Source organism: Saccopteryx leptura, chromosome 12, assembly GCF_036850995.1.
Source record: "Saccopteryx leptura isolate mSacLep1 chromosome 12, mSacLep1_pri_phased_curated, whole genome shotgun sequence".
Classification (NCBI taxonomy): Eukaryota; Metazoa; Chordata; class Mammalia; order Chiroptera; family Emballonuridae; genus Saccopteryx; species Saccopteryx leptura.
The window spans coordinates 42,694,599-42,711,944 of NC_089514.1; the positions used below are offsets into that span (position 1 = coordinate 42,694,599).

Genomic DNA, 17,346 nt, shown 5'->3' on the forward strand with positions numbered 1-17,346 from the left:
CATGGCACTGGGAATCAGATAGATGTGTGTTAGTGTCAGTTTTCCCACGGTGTAATTTTGGCAAGACTTAATTTCTCTCAGACTCCGAGGTATGATGTTATACAGCAGGGGGAGTCTGATTTTAGCTCAAACAACTTCCTGGCTCTGCGACTGGGAACAATTTTTAAGCTTCAATTTTTCATCTGCAAAAATAGGTGTTATAGTATTAAACCTATAGAATGGATTGTTGTGAAGGTTAAATATACTGAACCAAATAAAGGTTTCTGCAAATAGTGGTTGCTCTATAGTTAGTATTTACCATTATTTTTTATAAGTAAGTTTTAATATTGATCCAACTTCTAAGCCATATGAGTCTATATCCATTCGACACTGGTTATGTACACTTATTTAAATGTTTGCTTACCTAACTTGTTGCTCAAAGGTGGACTATGTCACTTTTTATAGCATGAATGGCCAATAAAATCACATCCAGAAGAATAATTCTTATTTTCAATCAACCTATAATCTAACTGGATTACATTAGTAGTAGAAGTTATTACTGGAAGCAAGAAAACAAAACAATGAAAAATGTCTTAAATTGCTTAGGTGAAGTATATTTTACCTACTCTACCCTCTAATATAAAATTACTTATAGGTGTAAAACTTTCACAATTTTACAGCAGAAATAAAATTATATTTCCAAATTCATATAATATCATCATTTCTCTGGAATAGTGTCATTCAAATGTTTTGGCTGCAGCCCATAGTAACTTCTACATTATATATTGCAATCTAATCCATACACACATACATAAATATTTTAGGGTATTAAAGATTTCATAAGAGCCTTATTACTTGTATTGCTTTCATATTTTCTATTCTGTTTTAATCCAAGTTTTAATGTTGATGATTACATATTAAATTGATATCATGACCCATCAAAGTGTCACCAACCACATTTGTAAAACCCTGCAGTATACCCTTCCTTTCCCTATGAAGGTTCTCAAAAAATGCTTTGAAGTCAGTATTACACTTTGTCCAGGTAACTGGATAAATGTGACTATTCAATTAACTAGTATTTAGTATTACACAAATACACAATATTTTTGGTTATTAGTCATCTGAATCTTAAATAAATTCAATTAACCTAGTTTATATTATATGTGTTCTTAAAATGTTCTGTAAATATATTTATCCTAGATACTCACAGTAGGTCCCTTACCCTGTTAAAGGCACTATAGAAATCAATTTAGCTTCACAATCTATAATAGATTGTCTTTCTTTTTTTTTAATTTTCAAATTTTATTTAGACAACTTTAACATGGTGACATTGATCAATAAAAGTACACAGGTTTCAGGTAAACATTTCTATAGCATTTAAAACTGTTCATTATGATGTATACCCATCACTCAAAGTCAAATCATTTTCTGTCACCTTATACTTGTCCCTTTTTACACCCTTCCCCGCATCCCACTCTCTTATCACCCCCCACGTCCCCTTCACCCTGGTAACCACTTCACTTTTTTCTATGTCCACGAGTCTCAGTTTTATATAACACATATGTGTGAAATCATACAGTTCTTAGCTTTTTCCAATTTACTTATTTCACTCTGTATAATGTTATCAAGGTGCATCCATTTTGTTATAAATGTCACTATGTCATCATTTCTTATAGCTGAGTAGTATTCTATTGTATATACCATGTTTCCCCATGTATAAGATGCACCCTTTTTCAAAAAACTTGGGGTCTAAAACCTGGGTGCATCTTGTACAGTGCTTGTGGCATTTCAAATGCTAAAGATAGAACTGAGGACAAGACAATATATGAAGACAGTGATTCGTCATAAGACACAGATGAGGACAAGCTAATGGATGGGAGTTTTGATAGTGATGAGCAGTTGTATGAATATTATGATGAATAAAACTTGAGTTCAATAACTTCATGTAATACATTTTTTTTTTCAAATTTCGGGCCCCAAATTAAGGTGCGTCTTATACATGGAGAAATACAGTATGTACCACATCTTCTTTATCCAATCCTCTATCAAGGGATACTTGGGTTGTTTCCATGTCTTAGCCACTGTAAATAACACTGCGATGAACATGGGGGTGCATGTGTCTTTACATATCAATGTTTTTGAGTTTTGGGGGAAGATGCCCAGTAGACAGACTGCTGGGTCACATGGTAATTCTATTCTTAATTTTTTGAGGAACCACCATACTTTCTTCCATAATAGTTGTACTAATTGGCATTCCCACCAGCAGTGAATGAGGTTTCCTTTTTCTCCACAGCCTCTCCAACACTTATTACCTGTCTTGTTGATAATAGCCAATCTAACAGATGTGAGGTGGTATCTCATTGTAGTTTTGATTTTCCTATTTGCCTTTCTCGAACAGCTAGTGAAGATAAGCATCTTTTCACATATCTGTTGGCCATTTGATTGCCGTTTTGGAAGAAGTGTCTGTTCAAGTCCTCTTCCCATTTTTTTTTTTTTTTTTGTATTTTTCTGAAGCTGGAAACGGGGGAGACAGTCAGACAGACTCCCGCATGCGCCCGACCAGGATCCACCCGGCACACCCACCAGGGGCGACGCTCTGCACACCAGGGGGCGATGCTCTGCCCCTCCGGGGCGTCGCTCTGCAGCAACCAGAGCCACTCTAGCGCCTGGGGCAGAGGCCAAGGAGCCATCCCCAGCGCCCGGGCCATCTTTGCTCCAATGGAGCCTTGGCTGCGCGAGGGGAAGAGAGAGACAGAGAGGAAGGAGGGGGGGCGTGGAGAAGCAAATGGGCACTTCTCCTATGTGCCCTGGCTGGGAATCGAACCCGGGCCCCCCGCACGCCAGGCCGACGCTCTACCACTGAGCCAACTGGCCAGGGCCTCTCTTCCCATTTTTTAATGGGATTGTTTCCTTGTTTGTTGCTAAGCTTTGTATGAGTTCTTCATATATTTTAAATATTAACCACTTATCAGAGCTGTTATCTACAAATATCATCTCCCATTTAGTTGGTTGCCTATTTGTTTTGTCAGTTTCTTCTGCTGTGCAGAAGATTTTTAGTTTGATATAGTCCCATTCATTTATCTTTGCCTTTACTTCCCTTGCCTTGGGGTCAAATTCATAAATTGTTCTCTATGGCCAAGGTCCGTGAGCTTAGTACCTATGTTCTCTTTTCTATTTTTTTATTTTATTTTTTTAGTGAGAGGAGGGGAGGCAGAGACAGACTCCTATATGTGCCCCAACCAGTATCTACCTGGCAAGCCCAGCAGGGGATGATGCTCTATCCATCTGGAGCCATTTCTTAGCACCTGAGGTGGAGGCCATGGAACCATCCTCAGCGCCCTGGGCCAAATTGCTCTAATGAAGACATGGCTTCAGGAGAAAAGGAGAAAAGAGAGAGAGAGAGAGAGAGAGAGAGAGAAGTGAGAGGGAGAGGGGTGGAGAAGCAGATGGGTGCCTCTCCTGTGTGACCTGACCAGGAATCCAATCTGGGACCTCCACACGCCATTCCGACGCTCTACCATTAAGCCAACCACCAGGGTCTTAGTACCTATGTTTTCTTTTATGTAATTTATTGTTTCAGATCTTATATTTAGGTCTTTGATCCATTTTGAATTAATTTTTGTGCAGAGGGACAAACTGTAGTCAAGTTTCATTCTTTTGCATGTGGCTTTCCAATTTTCCCAGCACCATTAATTGAAGAGGCTTTTTTTTCTCCATTGTGTGTTTTTGGCTCCTTTGTCAAAGGTGATTTGTCCATATATATGTGGTTTTATTTCTGGGCTCTCAATTCTGTTCCATTGGTCTGTATGTCTGTTTTTCTGCCAATACCAGGCTGTTTTTATTTTCATGGCTCTACAGTATAATTTGAAGTGAGGTAGTGTGATACCTCTGGCTTCATTCTTTTTCCTCAGGATTGCTTTGGCTATTTGGGTTTTTTATGGCTCTATACAAACCTGGTATTATTTTGTTCTATTTCTTTAAAGAATGATATTTGAATTTTGGTGATGATTGCATTAAATTTGCATACTGCTTTGTGTAATATGGCCATTTTAAATATGTTGATTCTTCCAATCTATGAACATGGAATATTTTTCCATTTCATTCTATCTTTTTCAATGTCTTTTAATAAGGTTTTGTAGTTTTCAGTATACAAGGTCCTTCACATCCTTCATTAAGTTTATTCCTAGGTATTTTTTGTTGTTGCAACCATAAAAGAATTTTTAAATTCATTTTCCCATGTTTCAGCCTTGGCATATAGAAAAGCAGTGGACTTTTGTATATTGACTTTGTATCCTGTCACTTTACTATATTGGTTTATTGTTTCTAATAGTTTTTAGTGGAGTCTTTGGGGTTTTCTATATACAGGATCATGTCATCTGCAAAAAGTGGTAACTTTACTTCTTTCCCGATACAGATGCCTTTTCTTTCTCTTGCCTAATTGCTCAGCTAAGACTTCCAGAACCACGCTGAATAAGAGTGGAGAAAGTGGGGAGCTTTACCTTCTTCCTGATTTCAGAGAAAAAAACCTTCATTTTTTTCACCATTTAGTATGATACTAGATGATATTCGCTGATGATCTGTCATATATGACTTTTATTATGTTGACATACTGTCCTTCTATTCTGATTTTATTGAGTGTTTTAAACATAAAGCAATGTTGAATCTTATCAGATAGCTTTTCTTCATCTATTGATAGAATCATATGGTTTTTGTTCTTTGCCTTATTGATGTGGTGTATTATGTTGATTGATTTCTGTATGCTGAACCATCCTTGTGCTCCTGGAATGAATCTCACTTGATTGTGGTGCATTATTTTCTTTTAATGTGTTGTTATATCCGATTTCCTAATATTTGTTTAGGAAGTTTGCATCTGGATTCACTAGAGAGATTGGTCTGTAGTTTTCTATTTTTGTGTTGTCCTTGCCAGGTTTTGGTATGAAGGTTATGTTGGCCTCCTAAAATGTGTTGGGGAGTATTGCTTCCTCTTCTGTTGTTTGTAAGACTTAGAGAGGATAGGTACCAAATCTTCTTTGAATGTTTGGTAGAATTCACCAGTGTAGCCATCTAGTCTTTTGTTTTGGGGGAGGTTTTTGATAGGTGTTTCTATTTTCTACCTGCTTATAGGTCTATTTAGGTTTTCCACCTCTTTGTGACTCATGAAGTCACAAAGAGTCTATGAAGATTATATAGTTCTAGGAATTTATCCATTTTTTCTAGCTTCTTGAATTTGGTGGCATATAATCTTTCATAATATTCTACTATGATCCTTTGTATATCTATGACATCTGTGGTAATTTCTCCTCTTTCATTTCAGATTTTGTTTATATTAGTTCTTCCTCTTTTTTCCTTAATGAGTCTAGCAAGTGGTTTGTCAAATTTTTTATCTTTTCAAAGAACCAAATCTTTGTTTTATTAATTTTTTCCTATACTTTTTTTGCTATTTCATTTAGTTCTGCTCTAATATTTACTATTTCCTCTCTTATGCTGACTTTGGGTTGCCTTTGTTCTTCTTTTTCTAGTTCCTTAAGATGTGATGTTAGGTTGTTTACTTGGGATTTCTCTTGTTTCTTGATATAAGCCAGTAATGATATAAACTTTCCTCTTATAACTGCTTTTGCTACATCCCAGGAATTTTGACATGTCGTGTTGTCATTTTCATTTGTCTGTATATATCTTTTGATCTCTGCTTTTATGTCTCAATCATATTTTAGAAGTATGTTGTTAATTTCCACATTTTTTGTGGTTTTCTCTACTTCCTTTTTACAGTTGAATTCTAATTTCAAAGCCTTATGATCAGAAAATATGCTTGATATAATTTTAATCTCCCTGAATTGTTGATGTTAGTTTTGTGGCCCAACACATGGTCTATCCTTAAGAATGTTCCATGCATACTGGAGAACAATGTATAATCTGACATTTTATGATGAAATGTCCTATAAATGTCTATTATGTCCATTTAGTCCAGAGGGTCATTTAAGACTGATATTTCTTTACTGATATTCTGTTTGGATGATCTACCTAAAGCCGTCAATGATGTGTTGAAATCTCCAAGTATGATTGTGTTTTTGCTTTTATTTTTTATTTTAGACCAGTTAGTATATGTCTTATATATTTTGGTGCTCCCTGGTTTGGTGCATATATATTAAAAAGGTTATGTCTTCTTGATATAATGCCCCCTTTAACATTATGAAATGTCCATCATTGTATCTGCTTACCTTTGTTGTCTTGAAGTCAGTATTGTCAGATATGAGTATGGCTATACCTGCTTTTCTTTGGCTATTATTTGGAGAATCATTTTCCAACCTTTCACTTTGATTCTACCTTGTCCTTACAGCTTAGATGTGTCTCTAGAAGGACGCATATGGTTGGGTTTTGCTTTTTGATCCAATGTGCTACTCTGTGCTTCTTTATTGGTGAATTCAGTCCGTTTACATTTAGGGTAATTACTGACACTTGATTTTCTATAGCCATTTTATGTTTTGTTTTCTGATAGCTGTGTCTTGTTTGGTTCCTCTCTTTTTATTTTTGTCAGTTGTTTTTGTTTGGTGGTATTTCATACTTCTTTCCCCTATTTCTTCTTTTTTTTTTAAGCTATGTGTTTCAGTGGTGGCTTTTTCATGAGTGGTTATCATTAGATTATTAAGAGAAAAAATGTTCATATGTATAAGAGTCCTTTGTTTTATGATACTTCTGTACTCCATCCTCCTTTACTATTGCAGATCTTAACCTTTCCCCTTTTATGTTATTGTTGTCACAGATTATCTTTGTTTTTATTGTGAAAATGCTTGTTGGAGCTTTTACTTGTAGTTTTGATTTGTTTTGTTCTTTGTTGAATAACAAAGGTTGAATAACCTTATTGAGTATTTCCTATAGTGGAAGTTTTCTGGTGATAAATTCCCTCAACTTCCTTATGTCTGTAAAAAATTTTATTTCTCCTTCATATTTGAAGGATAACTTTGATGGATATAGTATTCTTCACTGGTAATTCCTCTCTTTCAGTATTTTGAAATGTTTGAATCCATTCTCTTCTGGTTTGTAGAGTTTCTGCTGAGAAGTCTGATGATAACTTAATAGGCTTTCCTTTACAAGTTATGTTTTTTTCTTTCCCTAGCTGCCTTGAGGATTCTTTCTTTGTCATTGAATTTTGACAATTTTATCACAATGTGCCTTGTAGTAGGTCTCTTTGGGTTGTGGTAACACAGTGTTCTGTTTGCTTCCTGGATCCGAGGCTCTAACTCTTTCCATAGGCTTGGGAAAGTCTCACCAATTATTTGTTTGAATAGGTTCTCCATTCCCTTTTTCCTCTCTTCTTTTTCTGACATACTCATTATTCTTATATTGCTCTTTCTGATTGAATCAGATAATTCTTGTAGAGCTCTTTCAGTTTTTTTTAATTCATGAGTCTCTCTCCTCTTCTCTCTGTCGCATCTCTAGTTGCCTCTGTTCAATGTCACTGATTCTTTCCTTATCAGACTTGTTCTGTTAGCTAAACTTGTTACCTCAGTCTTCAATTCATGTATTGAATTCTTCATCTCTGTTTTTAAAGTATTAATCTCCTTGGTGACGTATGCATTTTGTTCATTAATTTGTTTTTCTGAGTTCATTATGTTGCCTATTGGTGTCCTCTTGCATCTCGTTGAGTATTTTCAGAACTTCAATCTTGAATTCTCTATCATTTAACTCCAAGGTTTTCATGTGATTGAGATTTTTTTCTGGAGAGTTTTCATTTTCTTTCTGAACTATGTCTCTGTCTTGTGTAACCATGGTATTTGATTTATTCTACCTTGATGGTATTTGAGAGTGGTATTGTTAATAACCCTAACAAAAAAACAACTAAAAAATTAAAAATTAAAATAAAAATTCAATAAAAATATAAAAATTTAAAAAATTATGACAAGAAAAACCACAGGAAAAAAGATCAAAAGCAAACCAAAAAATCAAAAACAAAACACCACAAAAATAAGAATAACAAATATAAAATTTAAAGCAGATGAAATGCAAGAGAAAAAAAGAATAAGAAAAAAGGAAAAAAGGGGAAAGAAGGAAAAATAAATTACAGTTTTGCAAGGTTTCTTCCAATAGGTGTCACTGTATTACAAGTTTTAGCTCTGTGAAGTTCCTGGGCTGTCCACCACTGAGATGCTACTGTTGCCGTGATGTAAGTAGGGACACAGTCACGTTGGTGAATAAGGTGTGTTGTGAGGGTTTTACAGCTTCAGCTTTCCGGCTTTACGGCTCTAGTAATGGTGATCTCAGGCTTCTTTGCATTTCTTCCCAGTCTCAACAGACCTGGGGACTGGACGTGGAGCACCTCTGTTCTTCAAAGGAAAAAGTGGCTCTGGGTTAGTCTCTGACACTCTCTGTATGGCGAGATGAGGGAGGTGGGATCTAGGAGGTAGGGTACAGCTTTCTCTGTCTCTGCCAAGTGCAGGCTGCAGGCAGACCATGGGAACACTGGCCGTGAACCCGCATTCTGGCCACTTTGGTTTATCTCCCCCAACGCCCCTCTATCTCACCGCTTCTCCTGGCAGAAGGATACCCAGTCACTCTGAGTTTCTCTCTCTGTACCCCTCAGATGAAATCCAGAGCCTGAGCTTCCCTCCTCCCCACAGTCCAGCAGACAAAAGAAAACCCAGTCATTCCAGGTTTGTCTCCTCTCCTTTCCAAAGCCCACCACAAGTGTGTTTTATCTACCACTACCCTTTTCACCCCATCCCACCTTTAGTCTATTTGGTGTGTGGATCTTTCAGGTGTTCCTGAGAGCCCAGCTAGGGTTCCTTCACCGATTATAGTTGTTCAACTTATTGAAATTTCAAGGGGAGAGATCAGGAGTATCTCTCATGCCACCATTACTCTGATGTTATCCTGGTATGCATACTAGATTTTCAAAGAGAAACTATAGAATATTTTCTATCAGATTTTACAATGACCTTTTCTTTCCTTGGATGACTTGTTTTAATCTTTCTCCATATCTCCCCCCCCCCCATATATAAGAAGTTTGATCATCTCTCCCTTTGAATATCTTGATCTTAAGTCTACTATAACTCCCTGTATGGGCAAAGGTGGTGGAGCCTTAATTTTTGTCTTGGTAATTGAAATTTGCACACAGTTTTGCACTGTGATGCATATTCTAGCTTGCTGCTTGTCCCATGTAACTACATTTTTAAGCCATTGATTATATCAAATTGAACAGGCTTTTGATGTTATCAAATTCCACAGTATTCGGCCTAGCATGCGGAGGACCCGGGTTCGATTCCCGGCCAGGGCACATAGGAGAAGCGCCCATTTGCTTCTCCACCCCTCCGCCACGCTTTCCTCTCTGTCTCTCTCTTCCCCTCCCGCAGCCAAGGCTCCATTGGAGCAAAGATGGCCCGGGCGCTGGGGATGGCTCCTTGGCCTCTGCCCCAGGCGCTAGAGTGGCTCTGGTCGCAATATGGCGACGCCCAGGATGGGCAGAGCATCGCCCCCTGGTGGGCAGAGCGTCGCCCCATGGTGGGCGTGCCGGGTGGATCCCGGTCGGGCGCATGCGGGAGTCTGTCTGACTGTCTCTCCCTGTTTCCAGCTTCAGAAAAATGAAAAAAAAAAAAAAAAAAAAAAATTCCACAGTATTTTCAACCTTGAATTTCTTCGTCTTTTTTATTCATACTTCATTTATTTTTGATGTCACTCTTCTAATCCCTGTCATTCTTCACAGCTACATATAGTTGCCTATATTTCAAATACTGAGACTTCTAACAATGATAATACACATTTCCCATTTTGATTTCACAGTATCACTTTTGATTTTCATTGAAACCAAAAAAAAAGGGAGGGGTGCAGAGCACAGTCCTCATGAACTACTTCCACAGTCTCCAGACACTTAAGTAAATGGGCCTATGATACATTCTGTACTAAAGCTAAAGTTGAGTTCTTTTCAAACTCTTGTCTGCCACCATTTTCTACTAGGGCAAAAATATGGAGAACACTCTTGATTGGTTAAATTGTAAATGTCTGATTCTGAGTTAAGGCCTCTTTTCTGATCAACACTTATTTATCATTCATTGTATATATTACCTTTCACTACTCTTCCACTAGCTCTTTTATTGATAAACCATAATCTCAAAATTTCATGCAATTAGATTAATTACTCAGCCTATCATTTAGGATCTGTTCTCCTGTAAAACACACACCTACAGTACTTACCCTGCCACACACCTGGTTTCATTAGGTTGAAGAAGATGTCAGAATTCAGGTATGTGACACACATTTGGCAATTCCATGCCAGCAACTTTATTTCAGAAAGGTTTGCTTTCTTCTCTTATTCTTCTCAATAGAAACTCGATAAGGTTCATGTTTAGATTGATCAAAAAATTATTTATCTTCCTCTTCCAAGCCACGCATTTTTCTGTTTTACTTTAGGAAAACTGACGAGTGTGCTCAAGGTTACAGTTAGAACAATTTAACTGTGAATGGTATAATGACCCTGTGTGGCAGGAACATCATGGAACTGTGGCCATAATTTGAAAGCTGCATGATATTATGTGAACATTTAGGATTCTGGAACAGGTTGTTTTTATTTCTTTTTTAAAGTGCCTCAGTGACTTTTCAAAACAGCTTTATGTTTAAGTGATCAAATAAGTTACCTACTATTTGCTAAATGAACCAGCCTCTTATTTTCCATCATTATTATCTTCTTGCTATCATTAAGAATGAAGGGTCCACTCCTTGGTCTTTCCTCATATCCAATAAAAATTCCAGTTGACTCATTATAAGGAAAAATTCCATTAATTAAAGCCAGTACTGCCTGGCCAGGCAGTGGCTTAGTGGATAGAGCATCAGACTGGGACGCGGAGGACCCAGGTTTGAAACCCTAAGGTCACCAGCTTGAGCGCAGGCTCATCCAACTTGAGCACTGGCTCACCAGCTTGAGCACGGGGTCACTGGCTTGAGCATGGAATCATAAACATGACCCCATGGTCGCTGGCTTGAGCCCAAAGGTTGCTGGCTTGAAGCCCAAGCTTGCTGGCTTGAGCAAGGGGTCTCTCACTCTACTGTAGCTCCCCGGTCAAGGCACATAGGAGAAAGCAATCAATGAATAAGCAATCAATGAACAACTAAGATGCCGCAACAAAGAACTGATGCTTCTCATCTTTCTCCCTTCCTATCTGTCTGTCCCTATTTGTCCCTCTCTCTGACTCTCTCTGTCTCTGTCAAAAAAAAAAAAAAAAAGTTGGTACTGACTCCCAAAGTTCAAATATATTATGGAAATTACACTTTAAAATTCTCCTAGTTATCATGCTATTAAGCCCCAAAATTAGAATTTTCCTGAGGTAGTCTTTGCTTCATACCAGTGTGATCTGAAGTTCTTCCTACCCCTCTTCACAGAGTTTATCTCCTCACACCACACACAGAACTAAACTGAACCACATACTGCAACTATAGTTACATGCTCTGTTGTTGTTTCTTTTTCTTCTCCTCCTCCTCTTCCTCCTCCTCCTCCTCCTCCTTCTTCTTCTTAATTAATGAGAGCAAGGGAAGCACAGAGACAGACTCCTGCATATGCCCTGACCAGGATCCACCCAGCAAGAACTCTATGGGCCAATGCTCTGCCCATCTGGGGCGCTACTCCATTGCTCCACAACCAACTATTATATTTTTAGCCTGAGGCAGAGGCCACAGGAATCATCCCCAGCACCCCAGGGGCCAACCTGCTCAATGGACCCATGACTGGGGGGGTTGGGGGGGAAGATGGGGGTAGGGAAGGGGAAAAGTGGAAAAGCAGATGACTGCTTTTCATGTGTGCCCTGAACAGGGATCAAATCCAGGGACAGCCACACGCCAGGCCAACACTCTGCCACTGAGCCAACCAGCCAGGGCTTATTTTTATTTTTTAAAAATTTTGCTCACTTGGGGCCCTGGCTGGTTGGCTCGGTGGTAGAGCATCAGCCTGACGTGCAGAAATCCCGGGTTAGATTCCTGGCCAGGGCACACAGGAGAAGCGCTCATCTGCTTCTCCACCCCTCCCCCTCTCCTTCCTCTTTGTCTCTCTCTTCCCCTCCCGCAGCCGAGGCTCCATTGGAGCAAAGATGGCCCGGGCACTGGGGATGGCTCCTTGGCCTCTGCCTCAGGCGCTAGAGTGGCTCTGGTCACAACAGAGCGACGCCCCAGAGGGGCAGAGCTTCGCCCCCTGGTGGGCATGCCGGGTGGGTCCCAGTCGGGCACATGCGGGAGTCTGTCTGTCTCTCCCCGTTTCCAGCTTCAGAAAAATACAAAAAAAAAATTTTTTTTTTGCTCACTTGGAAAGATTCCTAAGGTATATTACACAAAAAGTGTAGTATACTGTCCTGGCCAACTGGATTCTCTTCACTAGGTCAGAACCTCATACCAAACATAAGCACCAATCATTAAAGAAATGTTTCATCTTAGGCATCTGATACCGCATTCTGGTGAGGTGTGTATGTATTTATTTATAGAAGTATATAAGCACCTTGTTAACATTTTTACAATGGATAAAAGCTGTTAAATGTAAAGTCTTGCACTAAGGAAAAAAATCACCTAACCATATATCTTAAGGGTTCTCTGAAACCAGTCATTTTTCATAGATATTCACTCAAAATCTCACTGTTATAAAAATCATTTGTTTTTACATTCACATTAATATATTTTCCAACTTCTCTTCAACTGTCTAATTCCTTTTCATACTAATAAAAACAAACAAACAAATAAACCCTACCAGTTTCCAAATTCTCATTGCAAATCACTCCCTTATAAGTTTGGCTTGGTAAATAGAAAATTCTTAAAAGTGGAATGTGTTGTTAGAAAATGAATACTGGGTCTCTCTCTCTCTCTCTCTCTCTCTCTCTCTCTCCGCAATGATTATTAACTTTGGTGATTCTCATCTCACCTAAATGACAGTTATAAAATTTAAGACACATGCTGGCTAAAAAGAGTTGGGGAAAACTTAAGTGGGAGGCCAGGGAAACTGACTAGCAATTAAGCTCTTAAATCCTACCCTACTGCCTTGCTATCTTGGTGGCTCTTCCTGTTGGTACACTCAGAATGACAAAGTATAGGGGATTTGGCGAATGTAACCCCATCTCCTATCCTTCTACCCCCTGAACAAGGAAATGCAACCTGGATCAGCTGCTCCTTCCTCACATATCAAAACAGGTAGCTCCTTATCTGTTGCCTTCAACCAAGAAGTCCATGGTGAACTTCTAAAAAAAAAAAGCCCTTAATTTATGCTTTAATGCTTTAACTTACTTTTCTACAAAAAGATTTCTTTGGGCTATAATGGCTAACACTTAGACTTCTGGAAACAATTCAAGATATGGCTTATAGTCAGTAAGACAAACAACACACCTTTATGAGACTTGGAAACAGACTAAAATACTATGTAAAGACCAAACCAGGGAAGCAAAAAATCAAGTTCCTAGAATGAAAAAATTCCCTTTGATCCTGAGTTGCTGTTTTTGTTTTTTTTTTTAATCTGGGCTTTATTACCCTTCACCTGACCAGTGAAGAGAATCCAGTTGTCAGGACAGTATAGCTACCTCTTTTAGTGTTAGAGAAGTCATACAGAAAGAAGAAAAGTCTCTCTTCTCAAAAAGTTGTCACTCTGTAGATTTTGAAATTTCACATCTCTGATTACTGGTATTCATTTTAAGTATTATTTTTATGTCTTCAGTCTTTATATCAGGTATGGCCCATAAATATAGGATTATATCCAACAGTAATGTGATTATTAGCTTCTAATTTTGTAGTTCCACTACACTGAGGTTAATAATGATTTAAGGGGGAAGAGAGAGAGAAAGAGGGCAGGTGTTCATAATAACACTGTTAATTATATGTGCTTCACACATCTAGATAGAAGAGTAACATCATTTTCAGGTCCAATAAACTAAGTAATTTTTCTAGTCCATTGTTCAGAATCATAAAAAGGATAATTCCTGATGTTGTATTGCCACAAGAAAATTTCCTGCCTCATCACTACAGTGTATCACCATAATGTATCATTATAAGGGATTTCATATTCTACCTGGCTTTAATTAATGATATTACTATATTAAAATGCCTAGATAACTAAACATACAAGTTAATCATCTGACTTTCAAAGAGGGTTAAACAGTCTCTAATAAACAAATGGTACATTAAGTCTCATCTTTCATAGCACATTACACTTGAGATTAGCCTTGGTACAGTTAAAAGTATGAATTGTCTTCTTAACATCAAAAAGGAATAGTCCAAACATTAGAAACTAAACTTTGAAAGTAATATTATGTTAAATTTCTTGTTAGTGTCATAAGACTTAAACAAACCCCCCCAAAAACCACATTAAATGGAATTCTTCAGAAATATCTTCTATCTCCCATTCCTTAAAAAAAACCTGTGTATATAATTGACTTTGATTCTTAATTGCTCCATTGTCATTACCCATTCTTTTTAATTAATCCACTTCATTAATAAAGTTATGTGTTTCTGTGGTTTATCTAGAAATAAAATACCAAATAAATTGCAAATAATAGCTTGAAAAATTATGCCTAGAACTTAAGGACCTAAACCACTCCAAAAATGAAGTAAACGTCCTTGTATCTTCTTTAGTAAAAAGACTATCACTACATTTTACATTGACATATAAGAAACCGGGTAGTATATTTATGTAAAATTTCTGAAAACAAGACATCATATCACTATCCCAGAATAAATTATTTTTGTGTACTCTATTCCAGGGAAAGGAAAGAAAAAATATTGTAATAGTTGCAGTTTGCATTAACTTCAAAGCTGGCCATTCTTTTCCAAAGATAGTTTTCTTTACTTTTAAAAGAAACAAAAATAGCTTGAGTTTAGGGTACAAAAGTGTCATTAAAATAAAATATTTAGAAATATGTTGTTGAGAAATCACCTGCAAATTACTTTCAGACCTTTGAAAAACAATCTAATTTAACTCACCAGTCTAAATAGGTCATTTACCTTAGAAAAATTAAAATAAGTTGTTCAGGGTCAACTCTTTTTCTAAAACATCTGCATCTTCAATGTCCTATTGTCTTCAAAGTCAAGTAAGAGTTAAGTGTCAAGAGCAATTATAATACATTAATTTATTCCAAACATCAAAGTTAGTCTTCATCTAAAATGGCCATTAAGTTTTACATTACATATAAAAACATTATGTGTGTGGGTTGGGGACTAGGTGCTTCAAGAAGTTAGGAGTGGAAAGAGAAGGAAAAGCAAAGGACTCTACATTTCAGGGGGTAACAGGGGGTCTCCTCTACTGGTGCTCTTTTCTTGCCTCTCACATGGGGCACATTCACAGTTTATGGCAAATCAAAATCAGCTCAGAGACACTTAATACAAAGCAGATACTTCCATACTAGTGTAGTCTTCGCAGCTTCTCATATCAAACTATCAATATAAGATCATGAACCTTCTCTCTTCTGTCCAGCACCTTTAAGGACTCAATCATCTGAGGATGATTAACTAAACTCAAGGATCAAATCCCTGCTCCTCAGAAAACCTTCCAGAGTATAAGAGTAACTACAAAATCTTGAGGGTAACATCTTTGAAGTATGAAAACAATCAAATAAAACAAAACATAAATGAGAAAAGTTGTCTGCCTGAGACATCCTCTGTTCCTTCACCCCAGACCATCCATAAAATCAAAAGGACCCCGACGATGCTGGAAAAAGAGGGCGTCAGGTGTCAGAGAATGCAGTCTGCCTTTAGAAGGAAGGGCGCCCAGGGTGGCTGGCAGAGAGTGAAACAGCTTCATAGCAGATAAAGGAACCCGTTTCAGAACCCGTTTCAGGACTCTCCAAAGCCACCAGGAAATACACCCCATCCTTTATAGTTTAAAAGTATCTTCGATGCACAGAAAACAACAACAACAAAAAACTACCTTCATATTCCCCAGTTAGCAACAATCTATCACCAATAGGCGAAGAGTGGTCCGATAGGCTAATAAAACAGTCCTCCTCCCTGGCCATCTTACTAAAACCACTTCCCAAACATGAAATCTTGACTCCTTCAAACCTCTCTCTGCAGACGGCATGAAAACATTTCTGCTCCGACAAGGAAGCAAACTGAAGGCTTGACATCGGGAATTGCCAGGGAACATACTAAGCTAATTTTTTCTTAAAAGGGTCAAACCCCAAATAATTAGGGCTTATTCATTTCCAGATGCATGATAAATTTTACAACTGCCGGAACAGAAAGAAACAATTCCACTCCAACTCCCACATGGACCAATGACAGAAACCGTCCCAAAGACGGACAGAATAGGGGGACTCTCTTTCCACTACAACCTCTCCAAATCTGTTTTTCCCCTCACTGTGTCCATCACTCCTTAGTCTCTCAAAACGCGCCCTAAGTGGCAGCTTCTCCCCGTCTTTAGTTCGGAGTGGACTTGGCCCAGCAAACGCCCTGCCTCCGGCGGGTCCCTCTAAGTGTCCTTCCTCGCACTTGGGAGGTCCTCAAAACCCCCTGGACAAGAGACTCGTGCCGGGTTCGGGGAACCCCGGGATTTCCGGCTCCCGCCACCCACACTCCCTTGCCTGAGCGGATTAAGTTGCTCGGCACCAGCGGCGCGCACAGCCCGGTCCCTCCCACTCCCACCCGTCCGGCTCGGGAGCTCCGGGGTCCCTCGCCTGCGCCGAGGTGAGCGCGCACTCACCGGAGGTGAGCTGCATCCAGGCACAGATCTTGTACACGGTCGCCGTGTTGCAGAAAAAGAAGAGGGTAAAGCATATGATGCAGGCGATGATGAGCATCATGGACAGGCCGATGAAGAAGGAGGCGGCTTTGAAGGCGCCCGAGGGCAGCGTGGAGAAGTCGGTGAAGCTGCCCCTGCAGGTCAGCTCCCGGGAGAAGCCGTTGCCGACGCAGTAGTGGAAGAGCCCGAAATAGCCGGCTTGCGGGGTGTCCACGCCGTCGCCGATCCAGTAGGGCTGGATGAAGCAGACCACGTTCACGATGGCAAAGCAGATGGTGAAGATGGCCCACAGCACGCCGATGGCCCGCGAGTTCCGCACATAGTTGGTGTGGTAGAGCTTCGCAGCCTCCTGAGCCGGGAGCATCGCGGCGGCGGCGGCCCCGGGCATCTCCTCCGCCGCCTCCTCCGCCGCCTCCTCGCGGTCCTCCGCGCCCCCCGCCTCTCCGCACCCCGGAGACACACTCGCCGGCCGCGCGCTGCAACTCCGCCGCCTCCGCTCAGCCCGGCAGCGCCAGTTTCAGAGTCCGCACCCTCGCTCCGGAAGAAGGGCGGGGAGCGCCCGGCGCCCGGGGGCCCGGCTCAGCCTCGCGGCCCCTCCCTCCCTCCTGGCCGCGGCCCCAGCCGCTCGCCGCCCTCCACCCCTTCCCGCCGCCGCTGCAGCTGCTGCAGCTGAAGGCGACAGC

The 17,346-nt window shown here is 39.7% G+C and overlaps 1 protein-coding gene across 2 annotated transcripts in view; it reads right to left on the bottom strand.

Annotated features, from left to right (window-relative positions):
• The window catches only part of LHFPL3 (LHFPL tetraspan subfamily member 3), a 733,304-nt gene extending 715,976 nt beyond the window's left edge, over positions 1–17,328 (bottom strand). For both annotated transcript variants that reach the window (XM_066354170.1, XM_066354171.1), the window contains exon 1: positions 16,625–17,328. In XM_066354170.1, coding sequence (XP_066210267.1) covers positions 16,625–17,051 — 427 coding nt within the window. In that variant the 5' untranslated portion in view covers positions 17,052–17,328. The remainder of the gene's footprint in view (positions 1–16,624) is intronic.
• Positions 17,329–17,346: the final 18 nt, after the last annotated feature.